Here is a 17,500-nt window from a genome sequence, read left to right as displayed (position 1 = left end):
GGACAGAAGTCGCAGCACAGGCTTCATATCTCACCCAGTCACTATATTCTGACACCGGACCAACCAGTCCTAGCACTAATCCCATAATGCCAGGCGGAGCAGCCACTAGATTGCCAATTTTAAAGTCTTAGGTGTGATCCGGCCGGGGTTTGAACCCACGACCTCCCGATCACGGGGCGGACGCCTTACCACTAGGCCAACCGTGCCGGTTTGTCTATGTGTCTAAACTGATGTGTGTCTATCCGTATCAAGGCATCTGGCTATCAGTGTCAGTTTCTACTACTCTGCTATGTTCTGTCTTCTCTGTTCATTGTGTGGCTGTCTTATTACAATGTTGGGTAGCTGCGCACAAACCCCGGATGTAATTAATATATGTGACCCTCCACCACGAAATGAGTCGCATGTCACCTCGCGCGGTACTGCGTAAGGCTTAATTTAAGTCCGGGGAGTGTCTGGTAACAGTGTGAGGGTCACCTTAGTCACAGGCTTATAACTCAACAGTTTTCGTTCTTTTCTAAAAACGGTTTTCACCACTGGATAGAGCATAAAAAACTCTTTCGGAAAATGTAAAAATATGAAAATCATGCAAAGGTGACATGCGACTCATTCCGTGGTGGAGGGTCACATATGATGTTCAACTACTGGCTTTCAACCGATTGCCTTTTTCCTCTCTATTTCAGTGCAGGCAATGGCGACTGCGTCACTTTCAGTAGAGCCTGATGAAATGGAGTGCAGTGTTTGTCACGAGCATTTCAAGGAACCCAAGGTTATTCCCTGTGGTCACATGCTGTGCCGCCATTGTCTGTTGTCATGGTTACAGTCACCAAACGAGGCGCTGTGTCCGCTCTGTCGCTGTCCTATGATAGACGAGAAAAACAGAAAAAGCGCGAACAGTCTAGCAGACATCGCAGATGATTTCCTGACAGACAGGGCAATGAGTGCGCTGGTAGAGGCCCACCGTCTTCTGTCCGAGCAGCACGTGTGTTGTGTCTGTGACAACGTGGCCGCCGTCTCCATATGCATGGACTGTAGAGACATGTTTTGCCAGCAGTGCACCAAGCTCCACAAGAAACAGGCTGCGACCAAACTACACAACACGGAGAAGCTGACTTCTCTGACGGAGGAAAAACTGGCCGCCAACTATCGCCAAGCATGCGCAGTCCACTCCGACAAACTTCCAGAAGTGTTCTGTCCCGCACACAAAGTGTCCGTCTGCTTGCGTTGTGCTACCACCGTTCACCGTCAGTGCCCGGATGTGAAGGATCTGGAAGAGAGAGTAGGGGAGGCCAGAGATACGCTTCATGATCTGACGGCCATCCTGACTGCTCGAGAGACAGAGGTGGGACAAAAGATCAGCCATCTAGACAAACAGCTGACAGACATAGACCAGCAAAAACAGGCCGCCGTTGCTGAGCTAACGGCGACCTTTGACGACATAGAGAAAGCCGAGAAGGCAAGTCTCCAACGTCTGAACGACCTGATTGTCAAGACGAGCGCTGACGAGAAGCAGTCGGTGAGTGACGTCAAAAACAATCACTTGAGTCAACGAGGAAAGCTGACACTTCACAAACGTCTGGTGGCACGATCCGAGGCGATCATTACTCGCGATGACGTCACCGACATGACCCCTGAGATGGAGACACTTGTCAAGGACCTTGACCGCAGCATCTCCTCGAAAGCCAATATCAAGGTCACGTCAAGAATAGAGTTAGCGATCGACCCAGCGGAGGTGACCCGGATTAAGAAAGCGTTATCGGAACTAGGAAAGGGGAAGGGCAGTTCTTTCGACGATGGAACCACTGCAAGGGTAAGAAATAAGTAACAACTACCGCTGACTTCAAACACAGATTGTTTGGGCATACCAAGCAAAGTTATTGCAAATTATATATTAGAGTAAAATGTATCAAGTCCTTTAACTGCAAGACGCATTTGATATGTGAATGATGCCCTTGTGGCTATGCCAGACGACACTTATCACCCTTGGTTGCAGAATAGGGTTTATTTAAACAAGTTTGCATTTTCAAAAAAAATCACACGAAGGAAATATGAGATCAAAGACCAACAATAATGTTACAAACAAAACATCATAAGAAATACCTATATTTTGTACAGTTAGTTTTAAAATGCTTGCGAGCGACTTGTTACAGAAGCGAGTGGATTCTGATTAGAATGTTTTTGGTATTTATTTGGTGTTTTATATCTTATTGTCCTTCGCGGTACCCCACACAAATAAAATAAAAAAACCAAGAAAGGTAAGTTGTTGGAACGTTTGTTTTTGACAAAACAATAAGTTACACTCACAAATATATCGACCCAACGGTCTTTTAAGTGCACAGACAAACAGTGGATTTTGAAACGTTGGCAGTCTTTTTGTTTTTCGATTTGGTACCCTACAAGGAAAGTTGGGCGTTTTTTTCTTACGCGCCTACATGATCGTACGTGCTACCCTATTGGTGAAAACATCCACGTTGTTTTATTTAGGCCTATCTACGATTCTGTTTGTGGGATTGTACATGCCTCCTTTCTTTAGGTCACTGCAAACTCAATCTTAGATGTAGTAAGTTAATTTCTGCCAGAATTTCAATTCGTTGTCACAAAGAGCGACGCCAAATAGTCACTGCTACAGGTTGGGATTGGTTCATTGTTGTTAGGTTTGTGCAGAGAAGACTTTTCAAAACCATAGATTAAATCTTTAGCGAAAACAGAATCTGGAAAGGTTGCTGCTAGGTCTTATTTGGCCTTAAATGATGTTCGGCAATTGATGGAAAATTGATCACAGTCCTTGACGTAACATTTACATCACTGTGAGCGAGTTCAGCGATCTGAACAAATAGTTTATAGCAATGTGGTCAAAATGACAACATAGTTTACAGCAATCTGACCAAAATGACAACATAGTTTATAGCAATCTGACCAAAATGACAACATAGTATATAGCAATCTGACCAAAATGACGACATAGTTTTTAGCAACCTGACCAAAATGACGACATAGTTTATAGCCATCTGACCAAAATAAGAACATAGTTTATAGCAAACTGACCAAAATGACAACATAGTTTTTAGCAACCTGACCAAAATGACGACATAGTTTATAGCAATTTGACCAAAATGACGAAACAGGTTTTAGCAATATGAAATAAATGTAGGCGTTTCCGCAACTGCCGATGTCAAACGGCATCCACGACATGACAATATACTTTATTTGTATTGTTGACCAAAATATGACATTTTGCACAGATCGAGACAATGGGTGTTCTCCGAGAACAATGACTGTCGAGATCTGTGTACAATGTCGTATTTTGGTCAAAATACAAATAATATTTATGTATCGATCGATTCTGGTTAGAATTCCTTTTAGTTTTTATGATTGAACGCACACAAACATGCACTATTTTGAAGTCTCGGCTGGGCGCCTAAATATGAAGTATTGTGGGTCTCTGACGTCACTTGGCTCAAAAAACGGGAAATCCAGTGTTCACTCGATACATACTACTACACGTTTCTCTAAAAGAACTGTGCAAAGCAGAAACCTAATATCCATGTTTTGCTCGTCAAACAGATGAAGCTCCTCGAGCAGAATGTCCAACAGCAACAACGCGACCTCACCTCGGCTCAGTCAGAACGCGCTCACTTCGCCCAACAGGTGACGGCCTTACAGCAGGAACTTGCTGGTGAGCGACACCGTGTGCAGGTTCTGGAACAGGAAGTGAAGCGCAAAGACGATCAGATCAAGCGGAACGGGGCTGAGATTGCGTCATGCAAGGATGACATTCTATCCAAAGTGAAAGAGGTCAGTGCAAATAATTGTTAAGGTTTCAGGCTGATCCAGATTTCAATGATTTTGATTAAAAATGGGGTCAGCACAGTGCCGCCTCAATATCTTCTAGGCAATGTGCAACTCAACATACGATTAAGTGTATTTGAAGATGCAAACAGATCGGTGTATTTATTACAATTTTTGTGAAGACAATTGCGGAATGAACTGCTCGATTTTAACAAAACATTAACACAATGCAAAGCAGAGTCCACACAGAACATCAAACCAGACATCATTTAACTGATCGGCAAAACGAACCGTTTCTCCCGTGTGGAAAAATGGCATAAAAACTGGTAAAAATGCGTAAAATGAAAGCGCTGTTTCAAAGTATTCACAATCTGGGATAAAAAAAAAAAACCTTGATAATGTTTAAACGTACCAAACCCTTGTTTTATATGAATCTTGTCATTCCATCATCAGGCAAAAAAAAAAAGGTATGTTTTTGGTCACCCGACCCTACCTAGTTTTTTCCCGCCGACCCTAGACTTTTTTTTATTGCATTTGTAAAAAAAAAAAAGAAAAAAAAAGCGTCAAAACGGAAGTAACAGACGGCAGACGACACAAGGGGGATAACCCCGCATCCCTTTTGTCTCATTTGTTTTGTAATGTGTTGTCTTTCTCTTTGTATAGTAAGTCCAGTTTCTTTGCGTCTCTCTATAGTTATTTTCTACCCTGACCAACAAACAAACAAACAAAAAAACAAAAAAAACAAAAACAATATCTACCTACCTACCTTATTTTTTGTAGCCATGTTACCAGAAACATACAACTTTTTTGGGGGGCCTAATGAACAGTCTGTGTCATTATTTATAAAGTCGTTCAATTAGGGGTTTTTCATACTTTGTTTAACACACTCTGATAATAACACAAGCACAATATTTGAAAATATAAGAAACATCGATTTGGGAGGTTAAACGATATCATATCTTAATTGGAGAAGTTTTATATGGTGGGTTTTCTGCTGTACTATAATGGTACCTGGAATGAAAACCCTCTTGGAAGAGAATCAAGGACACGTTGTTTTGTGAACGAACATAACTAGAACTTATCTGTGGTGAAAGGACACCTGAAACATACGGACAGTGTTCACTGTTGCTAAAGCCCCAGGCACAAGGGATCGTACAATAATTTGTCGTGGTAGACCCAACAAATATTTGTCGTGGCCAGATCTTGCAACATGCCCAACATATCTTGGAAGACTGTCGCACAACTGTCGTGGGTCACTCGTAAAATAAAATAAAAAACAAGAAAGGTAAGTTGTTGGAACGTTTGTTTTTGATAAAACAATAAGTTACACTCACAAATATATCGACCCAACGGTCTTTTAAGTGCACAGACAAACATTTGATTTTGAAACGTTGGCAGTCTCTTTGTTTTGCGATTTGGTACCCTACAAGGAAAGTTGGGCGTTTTTTTCTTTCGCGCCTACATGATCGTACGTGCTACCCTATTGGTGAAAACATCCACGTTGTTTTATTGAGGCCTATCTACGATTCTGTTTGTGGGATTGTACATGCCTCCTTTCTTTAGGTCACTGCAAACTCAATCTTAGATGTAGTAAGTTAATTTCTGCCAGAATTTCAATTCGTTGTCACAAAGAGCGACGCCAAATAGTCACTGCTACAGGTTGGGATTGGTTCATTGTTGTTAGGTCTCTGCAGAGAAGACTTTTCAAAACCATAGATTAAATCTTTGGCGAAAACAGAATCTGGAAAGGTTGCTGCTAGGTCTTATTTGGCCTTAAATGATGTTCGGCAATTGATGGAAAATTGATCACAGTCCTTGACGTAACATTTACATCACTGTGAGCGAGTTCAGCGATCTGAACAAATAGAGGACATAGTTTATAGCAATGTGGTCAAAATGACAACATAGTTTATAGCAATCTGACCAAAATGACAACATAGTTTATAGCAATCTGATCAAAATGACAACACAGTATATAGCAATCTGACCAAAATGACAACATAGTTTTTATCAATCTGACCAAAATGACAACACAGTTTATAGCAATCTGACCAAAATGACAACACAGTTTATAGCAATCTGACCAAAATGACAACATAGTTTTTAGCAATCTGACCAAAACGACAAAATAGTTTATAGCAATCTGACCAAAATGACAACATAGTTTATAGCAACCTGACCAAAATGACGAAACAGGTTTTAGCAATATCAAATAAATGTAGGCGTTTCCGCAACTGCCGATGTCAAACGGCATCCACGACATGACAATATACTTTATTTGTATTGTTGACCAAAATATGACATTTTGCACAGATCGAGACAATGGGTGTTCTCCGAGAACAATGACTGTCGAGATCTGTGTACAATGTCGTATTTTGGTCAAAATACAAATAATATTTATGTATCGATCGATTCTGGTTAGAATTCCTTTTAGTTTTTATGATTGAACGCACACAAACATTCACTATTTTGTAGTCTCGGCTGGGCGCCTAAATATGAAGTATTGTCGGTCTCTGACGTCACTTGGCTCAAAGAAGGGAAATCCAGTGTTCTCTCGATACATACTACTACATGTTTCTCTAAAAGAACTGTGCAAAGCAGAAACCTAATATCCATGTTTTGCTCGTCAAACAGATCAAGCTCCTCGAGCAGAATGTCCAACAGCAACAACGCGACCTCACCTCTGCTCAGTCAGAACGCGCTCGCTTCGCTCGACAGGTGACGGCCTTACAGCAGGAACTCGCTGGTGAGCGACACCGTGTGCAGGTTGTGGAACAGGAAGTGAACCGCAAAGACGATCAGATCAAGCGGAACGGGGCTGAGATTGCGTCATGCAAGGATGACATCCTCTCCAAAGTGAAAGAGGTCAGTGCAAATAATTGTTAAGGTTTCAGGCTGATCCAGATTTCAATGATTTTGATTAAAAATGGGGTCAGCACAGTGCCGCCTCAATATCTTCTAGGCAATGTGCAACTCAACATGCGATTAAGTGTATTTGAAGATGCGAACAGATCGGTGTATTTATTACAATTTTTGTGAAGACAATTGCGGAATGAACTGCTCGATTTTAACAAAACATTAACACAATGCAAAGCAGAGTCCACACAGAACATCAAACCAGACATCATTTAACTGATCGGCAAAACGAACCGTTTCTCCCGTGTGGAAAAATGGCATAAGAACTGGTAAAAATGCGTAAAATGAAAGCGCTGTTTCAAAGTATTCACAATCTGGGATAAAAAAAAAAATAAACCTTGATAATGTTCAAACGTACCAAACCCTTGTTTTATATGAATCTTGTCATTCCATCATAAGGCCCCCCCAAAAAGTTGTATGTTTCTGGTCACCGGACCCTACCTAGTTTTTTTCCCGCCGACCCTAGACTTTTTTTTATTGCATTTGTAAAAAAAAAAGGAGGAAAAAAAAGCGTCAAAACAAAAGTAATAGACGGCAGACGACACAAGGGGGATAACCCCGCATCCCTTTTGTCTCATTTGTTTTGTAATGTGTTGTCTTTCTCTTTGTATAGTAAGTCCAGTTTCTTTGAGTCTCTCTATAGTTATTTTCTACCCTGACCAACAAACAAACAAAAGCAAAAAACAAACAAAACAAATCCCTACCTACCTTATTTTTTGTAGCCATGTTACCCGAAACAAACAACTTTTTTGTGCCAAATGAACAGTCTGTGTCATTATTTATAAAGTCGTTTAATTAGGGTTTGTTCATACTTTGTTCAACACACTCTGATAATAACACAAGCACAATATTTGAAAATATAAGAAACATCGATTTGGGAGGTCAAACGGTATCATATCTTAATTGGAGAAGTTTTATAGGGTGGGTTTTCCGCTGTACAATAATGGTACCTGGAATGAAAACCCTCTTGGAAGAGAATCAAGGACACGTTGTGGTGTCAACGAACATAACTAGAACTTATTTGTGGTGAAAGGACACCTGAAACATCCGGACATACGAGGGATCGTACAATAATTTGTCGTGGTAGACCCAACAAATATTTGTCGTGGCCAGATCTTGCAACATGCCCAACATATCTTGGAAGACTGTCGCACAACTGTCGTGGGTCACTCGTGGGACGCCGGACCCCGGATCAACACCAAGAGCACTATGTTATACGTGTGCTTGAGTTCCCCCTGACGTTCCCTCAGCAGGGTCAGGCGTAGTCGCTCAGATCAGGTGGAATGGCCATCCTCTCAGCAGGGTCAGGCTTAGTCGCTCAGGTCAGGTGGAATAGCCATCCTCTCAGCAGGGTCAGGCTTAGTCGCTCAGGTCAGGTGGAATAGCCATCCTCTCAGCAGGGTCAGGTGTAGTCGCTCAGATCAGGTGGAATAGCCATCCTCTCAGCAGGGCCAGGCTTAGTCGCTCAGAGCAGGTGGGATAGCCATCCCCTCAGCAGGGTCAGGCGTAGTCGCTCAGATCAGGTGGAAAAGCCATCCTCTCAGCAGAGCCAGGCTTAGTCGCTCAGATCAGGTGGAATAGCTATCCTCTCAGCAGGGCCAGGCTTAGTCGCTCAGATCAGGTAGAATAGCCATCCTCTCAGCAGGGCCTGGCGTAGTCGCTCAGATCAGGTGGAATAGCCATCCTCTCCGCAGGGCCAGGCTTAGTCGCTCAGATCAGGTGGAATAGCCATCCTCTCAGCAGGGCCAGGCGTAGTCGCTCAGATCAGGTGGAATAGCCATGCTCTCAGCAGGGCCAGGCTTAGTCGCTCAGATCAGGTGGAATAGCCACCCTCTCAGCAGGGCCAGGCTTAGTCGCTCAGAGCAGGTGGGATAGCCATCCCCTCAGCAGAGCCAGGCTTAGTCGCTCAGATCAGGTGGAATAGCTATCCTCTCAGCAGGGCCAGGCTTAGTCGCTCAGATCAGGTGGAATAGCCATCCTCTCAGCAGGGCCTGGCGTAGTCGCTCAGATCAGGTGGAATGGCCATCCTCTCAGCAGGGTCAGGCTTAGTCGCTCAGATCAGGTGGAATGGCCATCCTCTCAGCAGGGTCAGGCGTAGTCGCTCAGATCAGGTGGAATGGCCATCCTCTCAGCAGGTCCAGGCTTAGTCGCTCAGATCTGGTGGAATAGCCACCCTCTCAGCAGGGCCAAGCTTAGTCGGTCAAATCAGGTGGAATAGCCATCGTCTCAGCAGGTCCAGGTGTAGTCGCTCAGATCAGGTGGAATAGCCATCCTCTCAGCAGGGCCAGGTTTAGTCGCTCAGATAAGGTGGAATAGCCATCCTCTCAGCAGGGCCAGGCTTAGTCGCTCAGAGCAGGTGGAATATCCATCCTCTTAGCAGGGCCGGGCTTAGTCGCTCAAATCAGGTGGAATAGCCATCCTCTCAGCAGGGTCAGGTGTAGTCGCTCAGATCAGGTGGAATAGCCATCCTCTCAGCAGGGCCAGGTGTAGTCGCTCAGATCAGGTGGAATAGCCATCCTCTCAGCAGGGCCAGGTGTAATCGCTCAGATCAGGTGGAATAGCCATGCTCTCAGCAGGGTCAGGTGTAGTCGCTCAGATCAGGTGGAATAGCCATCCTCTCAGCAGGTCCAGGCTTAGTCGCTCAGATCAGATGGAATAGCCATCCTCTCAGCAGGGTCAGGCGTAGTCACTCAGATCAGGTGGAATAGCCATCCTCTCAGCAGGGTCAGGCGTAGTCACTCAGATCAGATGGAATAGCAATCCTCGCACAGCGACAACACAATTTTTATTTCCAAGCGTTAATTCGACCGAGCTATGTAAACTTGGCCAACAAATTATTGCAACAGATTTCAAACCCAAATTAAAGCATTAATTCCGGTGTCATGTCATCAAAACTGTATATGCCAGTTAAGGCCGTTCACTTAACCTTATAAGGATCTCCTTTTGGATTAAATATTTATTTTTCCTGAATTACGTGACCGCCTCTCAAGTAAGGTTACCCTCAAAATCGACCAGACAAAAACGAAGGACCAAATGAAAAGTAGACAAAAAAGCCCTATTGGCAAAACTTTGCAACTTCGACATTCGAGTTGAAAGTCAAACCAATTATCTACCCTGAACAGATTGTTTTGTTTTGCGTCCTTTGTTATGAGTATCATGTCAAAAAGCGCTACATTTTGGCAATGACTCGGTATATTGCGTTGACACTATTAGAATAGGTTACCAACATACTACAGATAATTTGTGCGAAAGTTTGGATCCTTACAATGTTTATTCAGATGTGACGCAATGTTTCGGAAAATGTTGCTAAACTCGTCATAGGATTGTTCATGTCTACAGATAAATGATTGATACAAATTCCGCCTAAGTTTCATTTGCGTTTAGTCGCTGGGGTTAATTTGCTAGTCATACAAACACATGAGAGAAAAATTGAACGTTCACGCTGTTTTGAGCTGACAGCTGTTATCGCTCAATGCCTCTTAAAATATGCTACGGTCACGCTTGGCTGGGCATCGCTGTCGCACCAGCATCATTGCTTAAATATCGAGCGTGTTTACAGGCCTAGCAAATTTGCGTTAGTGCATGTTCGCACATAACACGTTCAAAGTGTGTGCATCAACCCTTTTTTTTAAAGACATGCAAAGTCATGATTTTTTGGGACTCAAGTGAACAATCCTATGACGAGTGCAGACCCAGAGACGGAAGCCATGTCCCACCCCCGTGTCATCACAATGGCACGTAAAAGACCTTGGTCATTCTGCCATAAGTGCAGGTGGCTGAATACACCTAAACACGCAGACACCTGGGTAGCGCGACTCCGTTGCTGCTAGCTTTCCACTGGGAGGAAGCGACCCGAATTTCCCAGCGATGGGACAATAAAGTAATGAAAATGAAAAAAATGAAATGAAAAATGAAAATGAAAAACTTCTTTCGAAAAATTGCATTACATTTTAACAAATAACTGTAACAATCCATAGTGTCGCACGAAGTATATCTGGTATGCTGGTAACATATATATTTTAGAAGTTTTAAAGCAATCCACCAAGTCATTGCTAGAGTGCAGCCCTTTTTGTCATGATACCAATAAAAAATGACGCAAAAAGTCCCTTTTTCGACCGCTCTTGCGATCGACACCTGCATCAGTAAGAATAGCATAGCACACGAAATACGCAAGGTAGCAAAACAATATTTAATCCAAAAGGTGATCCTAAAGGTTAAATGAACGGCCTTAACTGTCATATAAAGTTTTAACGAAATGACATGGGGATTAATGCTTTAATTTGTGTTTTTTTGGCCAAGTTTATAATTATACCCCTCAACAAACGAAAAGATGTTGCAAGACTAACGCAAGACTAACGCCCGACAGACTTACTATGTTGTGCGAACCTCTTACGAAATATAATATTCGTGAGACAATCTTGCAACTGTCTCATGACTGTCCATTTTGCTACCCATGACAAGATATTTATCGCACGACAAAACTGTCGTAGGACTGACTCACGACAGCCACAGCTGACATAGATACCACACAAAATCGTGTGTGTCCAATTTTGCCTCAAGACAGCAAGTCGATGCCACGATGTTTTACAATTTCTTACGACTGTCTTGCGACGACCCCCGATGACCCACGATGTGCACAACTTTGCTGTGGTGTCGTGGCACAAATGCGTTGTGGGTTCGTTGTGACTGAAGCTGTAGGAGGGCCGGTCATGACAGGTGTCGCGTGCATGCATGTTTGCATGTTTAGTTTTTCACACAAAAACTTTGGCCACACCACACAGCACTCACAGAACACCGATGTAAATAAATGAAAATATTTAATAGTTCCCAGTTGGGTGAAATATGGGGGTGACGATGGATGGAACGATGGAAGGGTTAACACGAATACATGAAGATGAACATAATGAACATGAGAAAGTACACAACAGTCAAATAATGTCAACAAACGACATACGAGACAATCAGGATAGTCAAATACAAAGAACGTACGTCATAAAGGCCCTCCTCATTCCATAAATGATATCTATCGTTGTAAGAAAGTACTTATCTACACGTTCGACGAATTCAGGGTGGGGGGTGCGCCCTCGGGTCGACACCTGCGTCTCTGTCGCGGGGGTGAGAGAGTCAGCTCAGTTGAGAGCTGTCACACGGCACACACTCTGCAGCGACGGCGCCGGTTCGATGTTGCTGCTCAACAGCAGCGTGGTTGCGCCGCTGTGACGTTACAAGATAGCTGCTCAAAACAGCGTAATGATGCCTCGGAGATGATCCAGAGGGGCTGCTCACACAGCAGCGTGGGGGTGACGATGCGAGAGTCCAAACTTGCTGCTCAAGCAGCAGCGTGGTGGTGCCTCCTCCATGCTGAGAAGCTAGGGTTCGCACCTTCCCGTCCGGTCTGTCTTCGACAGTAAACACTGAAAGCCTAGAAGGCCAAAGTCAATAATCTCCCCAAAAATATAAGACACGTGACTTCCTCCTCCAATAGACATCATTATTAGGGATGAGGAGGAAGCACAATGACTCTAAACTTTGGTTTCCTTCTACCATATAATTTACCATTATAATGATTTCCTTTTAAACACTATGATGAACACTATTTACAACAACACAAAGACGAGACAAAAACAGTACAACTGGTAACTAATGTAGGTTCCCTGTCCCCTGCCACCGGCCGCTAATTCACCTTCAGCAAAAACTGACAAAAGTCTATCCAATTAGACCAAGAAATATGGCTTACCTCACACAGGCCAATGAATATCATCGCGTACACTTTACGCAACCGACTTTAACAAAGTCCACAGTAGACGTACATTACTACTGAAAATAACTTCGAACTCAACCGACAATTCACACACGAACTTCGAAGCCGTTCGACAAACATCTGGTCTCGGCCGAGACAGAAAAAAGAATGCTTATGAATTTTACAGTCAGCAACCAGGTAACCGGTGAACTCTACAAATAGCGCGCAGCCTACCGTGAACGTCCCGTGCAATGCGTGCAAAGCGTGCAAGGCGTGGAATCACTGAGCTAAGCCCAGCTACAGGTCTTCCCACCTTGACACAGGTACCTGTCAGCAACGCCCGACCAAGGAACCTTATAACTACATACAACTGTCCGCGACAATGCCCCCCAAGTTAAGCATAGACATCTGTCTACACGGCAAAAGTTCCCTCTTCAACGCATGCCCGACTGAGGTAGTCGGCTCCCACGTTGCGACTACCGGGAATCACCCGCACGGTGAAACTGTAGGCTTGCAACAACAAACTCCAGCGCATGAGCCTGCTGTTCACCACCTTTGCTGTCTGCAGGTAACGCAGTGGTTGGTGATCTGTCTCCAACACAAACGTCTGTCCGTACAGAAATGGCTGGAACTTCTGGGTAGCCCATACAACGGCCAGACACTCACGTTCAATGGTGGAGTACTTGCTCTCCGGGGTGGACAACTTCCGGCTGGCGTAGGCGACAGGGTGGAACACGCCATCCTTTTCTTGCATAAGCACAGCTCCCAGTCCATGATCAGAGGCATCTGTCCGGAGCGTGAATGACTGTGACAGATCCGGCAGTTGCAAAACTGGCTTTGAGATCAGCCTGGCTTTCAGAGCCCTGAATGCCTTCTCACACTCGGCTGTCCAAACCACGGTGTTGGGAGAATTCTTCTTTGTCAGATCAGAGAGCGGGAGAGCAATTGCAGAGAAATTTGGAATGAACTTCCTGTAGTATCCGGCTAGACCAAGGAACGCCCGAACTTGCTTCTTGGTCTCTGGAACCGGAGCCTCATCAATTTTCTGCAGCTTGTTGTCCTCAGGTAAGATCTCACCCTTCCTCACCACGTGACCCAAGAAACTCAACTCCTCGAACCCAACGAAGCACTTCTTCGGTCTGGCAGAGAGATTGGCCTGCTCAAGGCGCCGCAACACAGCCTCCAGCGCAGCCAAATGTTCCTTCCAGGTTTCGGTCGCCACCAGAATGTCGTCCATGAAGTTATGAACGTCGTTCCTCCCCAGCGGTTCCAGCAAAGCCCTCATCATACGGGAAAACACAGCCACGGCGTTCTTCAGTCCAAACGGCATGACTGTAAATTGGAACTGGCCTACCGGAGTGGTGAACGCGGTCATGGGACGGACGTCGTCTCGGATGGGTATCTGCCAATACCCCTTGGAAAGATCAAACTTGCTGAAGTAAGTCGCTCGACCCAAACCAGCGAACAGGTGTTCCACATCTGGGAGTGGTTCAGCATCGAAGACTGTCACATCATTCAGCCGCCTGTAATCCACACAAAAGCGAACCTTCCCATCCTTCTTGCGGATGAGCACAACAGGGGCGTTGTAGGGAGAAGCAGCCGGTTCGATAACACCCAACTTCTTCATGGCCTGCACCTCTTCCTTGATGGTCTCTACCTTGGCATAAGGTAAAGGGTACTGCTTCACTCGAACCGGTTTCGCGGATTCCACCGTCATGTCAAAAACGGCCAAAGGCGTCTGAAGGGGGACATCAGTAAGAACTCTCTCGTGCTTCTCCGCAATCGCCAACACCTGACGTCGTTGCTCTGCAGTCAGTGTAGAAGACAGGTTGATGTCCTCAACAGTTTCTTCGCCTTCCAAGCAGGGCAGGGGTAGTTCACGATCCGGGGAAATCATCTCCTCAGTTTCTTCAACCACGGCAACCGCTACGGTGGGTATCACATCCGCGGTGTCCGCTGTGTTTTGTCGGTCTCTGTACAACTTGAGAAGATTGGCGTGGTACAGCTTCTCACGCCCGTAGATCCGAATCTTGTAGTCTGACTCGCCCTTCTTCTCCAGAACGTCGAACGGTCCCTGCCAACACAACTGCAGCTTGTTCTTCTTCTGCGGCAGCAGCAACAAGACCTTGTTTCCAGGCTGGAACTGTCTTTGAACTGTCTTCCGGTTGAACACCTCCGCGTGTTTCTGTGCAGCAGCTGACAAATTCTGACGCGCCAGTTTGCAGGTTTCCTCAATCCGGTTCCTCAAGTCAACCACATACTCAGAAGTCGTGCGAACTTGCTCATCGACTTGCTCTTCCGTCCATAGGTTGCGAAGAACAGACATGGGTCCTCGCACTGTCCTGCCGTATAGAAGCTCAAAGGGAGAGAATCCCAGACTCTCCTGTGGAACTTCACGATAAGCGAAGAGGAGTGCAGGAATGTAGCGATCCCACTGCTTCGGTTTCTCTTGAGCAAGCTTGCGTAGCATGGTCTTGAGTGTTCCGTTGTACCGTTCCACCAATCCGTTTCCTTGCGCATGGTACGGAGTAGTCGCTAAACCCTTGATGGCCAGCAAACGCTCCACTTCTTTCATCACCTCGGACATGAACTGGGTACCACGGTCTGTCAAAATCTCTGAGGGAATTCCTACTCGAGTCCAGACTGCCCACATCGCTTCTGCAACCTTCACAGCCTCAATCGACTTCAATGGAATGGCTTCCGGGTACCGAGTAGCGTAGTCCACAAACACTAAGATGTACCGGTTACCAGACTCAGAAGCAGGGATGATGGGACCCACCAGATCGATCGCCACCCGCTCGAACGGCGTATCGATGAGAGGCATCTTACCTAACGGTACCTTCTGTGGCTTATGAGAAACCTTCTGACACTGATCGCAAGACAACACAAAGCGACGTATGTCTGCGCACATACCTGGCCAAAAGAACTGCTGCCAAACTCGATCACGTGTCCTCTGAACACCCATGTGACCTCCCATAGGCGGTTCATGGGCCAACTTGATAACACCTAACCTCAACTGCTGGGGAACAACAACCTGAGTATAGACGCTACCACCACCGCGATACTCACGGTACAGAATCTTCTTCTTCCAAACAAACCCAACTTCACCGGAGTGACCAGACGTTCTGACGTCCCGGCGATCTGCCGCCTCACGACAACTCTTCAAAGTCGGATCATTCCGCTGAAGGTCATACAACTGCTCAGGGGTGACTGTTTCCAGCCCTGGAGCAGCAACATGCAACAAAGTCGGCTTCTTTCCTTCAGCGGCAGCCTGAGCACGAGTGACAACTGACACAACCTTGGACACAGCGTACACTGGTAGAACATTCGAGTCACCCAGCCGGGCGTGATTACCTACAATGAAATCAGCAACAGGTGTATCCATGACGATAGCCTCAACCTCACCAGTGTAGAAAGGACAATCAACCTGAACCTTAATCACTGGATAGCGCCTCTTGATGTCTTTCTCAGCCATAGAAACCTCAAGTTCCTGTCCTGTGAACTGCGACCTGGAAACTAATGAACTCTTCACGACACAAACCTGAGATCCAGTATCACGCAACCCCTCCACTGCAACACCATCTACCACAACCAGGCATCTCGGGTCGTAGTCTTGCTGGCTACAGGGAGTACACAAAGTAGGTACACTGACGGGCGGTAAAGACTTCTCAGGACCACTATTCACCGCTCCCGTCGACTTGCTCTTCTTGGGACAATCTCTAGCCAAATGTTTGGGGGATTCACAGATGTAACACTTCCTACCGGATGTACCAAATGAGTTATCTCCACTTTTCTGCTTTTCACCAACGCCAGCCTTTCCACCCTGATCACGATCATGCTGAAAAAACTTCTTACTATCACGGTGTGCTTCAAAATGAATCTCAGCGGACTTAACTGCTTCGGCTAACGTCTGAGGTTTTTTCTCCTTAACGTACGCGGCCATGTCCGCGCTCAGGGTCTGCAAGAACTGTTCAAGCAAAACCAACTGTTTCAGTTCTGTGATCTCGGAAAGCTCATGCCACTTAGTCAAATTCTCTTCAATGCGAGCACCGAACTGTCTGAACGTTTCATGTTCCTTTCTCTTGCAGGTTCTGAGACGACGGCGGTAAGTTTCTGCTGTGAGCTGATAGCGGCCTAACAACGCGACCTTCAAACCATCATAGTCGTCCGCGCTATCATCATCAAGAGTGTTGTACACTTCTACAGCCCTACCCGACAACCTAGTCGAGACCCTAGTTGCCCATGTATTTCTCTTCCACTTGTACAAGGTAGCGACTCTCTCAAACCTTTTCAACCAAGTAGCTATGTTTTCTTTGCTCTCATCAAACATCGGTATGGAAGGCCGAAAACCACGAAGGTCACTAGACTCTTCTTCACCTGAGGAATCTCCCTCATTATCAGCTCCATCCCTACTTCCTTTCTTCACCCTCTTACCTTCAGACTCTCTCTTCAGGAGTTGCATGCGAAGGTCATGCTCTTCTCTTTCCTGCCTTTGTTTTTCTTCAAACATCTGAGTACGCTCATATGCGGCTTTCTCATCAGTCTCCCGCTGAGCTTGAACATACTTAACTCTCTCATCAGTCTCTCGACGCGCTACTTCTAGCTTGTCCTGATAAGCTTTCCTTTCCAGCTCTAGTTTCTCCTTTTCTAGCTCTAGTCTAGCCTGTTCCGCATCTTCACGGGTCATTCGCTCGGCAATAAACTCAGGAATACTGGTAGATTTAACACCTAGCTCCTCAGCAAGTGAACGCCATCTAGCAATCCTATCCGAACTACTTTCCGTCCTAGACGCCATGATAGCTTTATCATCAAGAACACGACCAGAACGAAGTTCCATAAACAAGAACAGAACTAGCAAATGGGTAGCCAAAACATGAAAAATCAAAACAAGGCACAGCTGACTGGCAACAAGGACAGGCAACCCACAAGGCCTGATGATAACCCTCGGGCCCCTCCAACCACCCACAGTTACCAGACAACAACAAAAGCTAATTAACTACAGTAGATCAGTGTCCAGTGTATGGGAAGTGTGGCCAACGACAAAAATGAAATGAATTC

General features: G+C 45.5%; 2 protein-coding genes across 2 annotated transcripts in view; one reads left to right on the top strand and one right to left on the bottom strand.

The window, feature by feature from the left end:
* The window catches only part of LOC138946605 (myosin heavy chain, embryonic smooth muscle isoform-like), a 95,299-nt gene that overhangs the window by 4,069 nt on the left and 73,730 nt on the right, over positions 1–17,500 (top strand). The window contains exons 2-4 of the mRNA XM_070318050.1: positions 681–1,807; positions 3,562–3,792; positions 6,421–6,651. Of these exons, the coding sequence (XP_070174151.1) occupies positions 689–1,807; positions 3,562–3,792; positions 6,421–6,651 (1,581 nt within the window). The 5' untranslated portion in view covers positions 681–688. The remainder of the gene's footprint in view (positions 1–680; positions 1,808–3,561; positions 3,793–6,420; positions 6,652–17,500) is intronic.
* The window catches only part of LOC138946783 (trichohyalin-like), a gene marked incomplete at its 3' end in the record, with an annotated part of 6,285 nt that continues 4,747 nt past the window's right edge, over positions 15,963–17,500 (bottom strand). The window contains exon 2 of the mRNA XM_070318186.1: positions 15,963–17,154. Within this exon, the coding sequence (XP_070174287.1) occupies positions 15,963–17,154 (1,192 nt within the window). The remainder of the gene's footprint in view (positions 17,155–17,500) is intronic.

Source organism: Littorina saxatilis, linkage group LG14 (genome assembly GCF_037325665.1).
Source record: "Littorina saxatilis isolate snail1 linkage group LG14, US_GU_Lsax_2.0, whole genome shotgun sequence".
NCBI lineage: Eukaryota > Metazoa > Mollusca > Gastropoda > Littorinimorpha > Littorinidae > Littorina > Littorina saxatilis.
The sequence above is the reverse complement of the archived record's forward strand: the minus strand, read 5'-3'. Positions and strand labels throughout refer to the sequence as shown.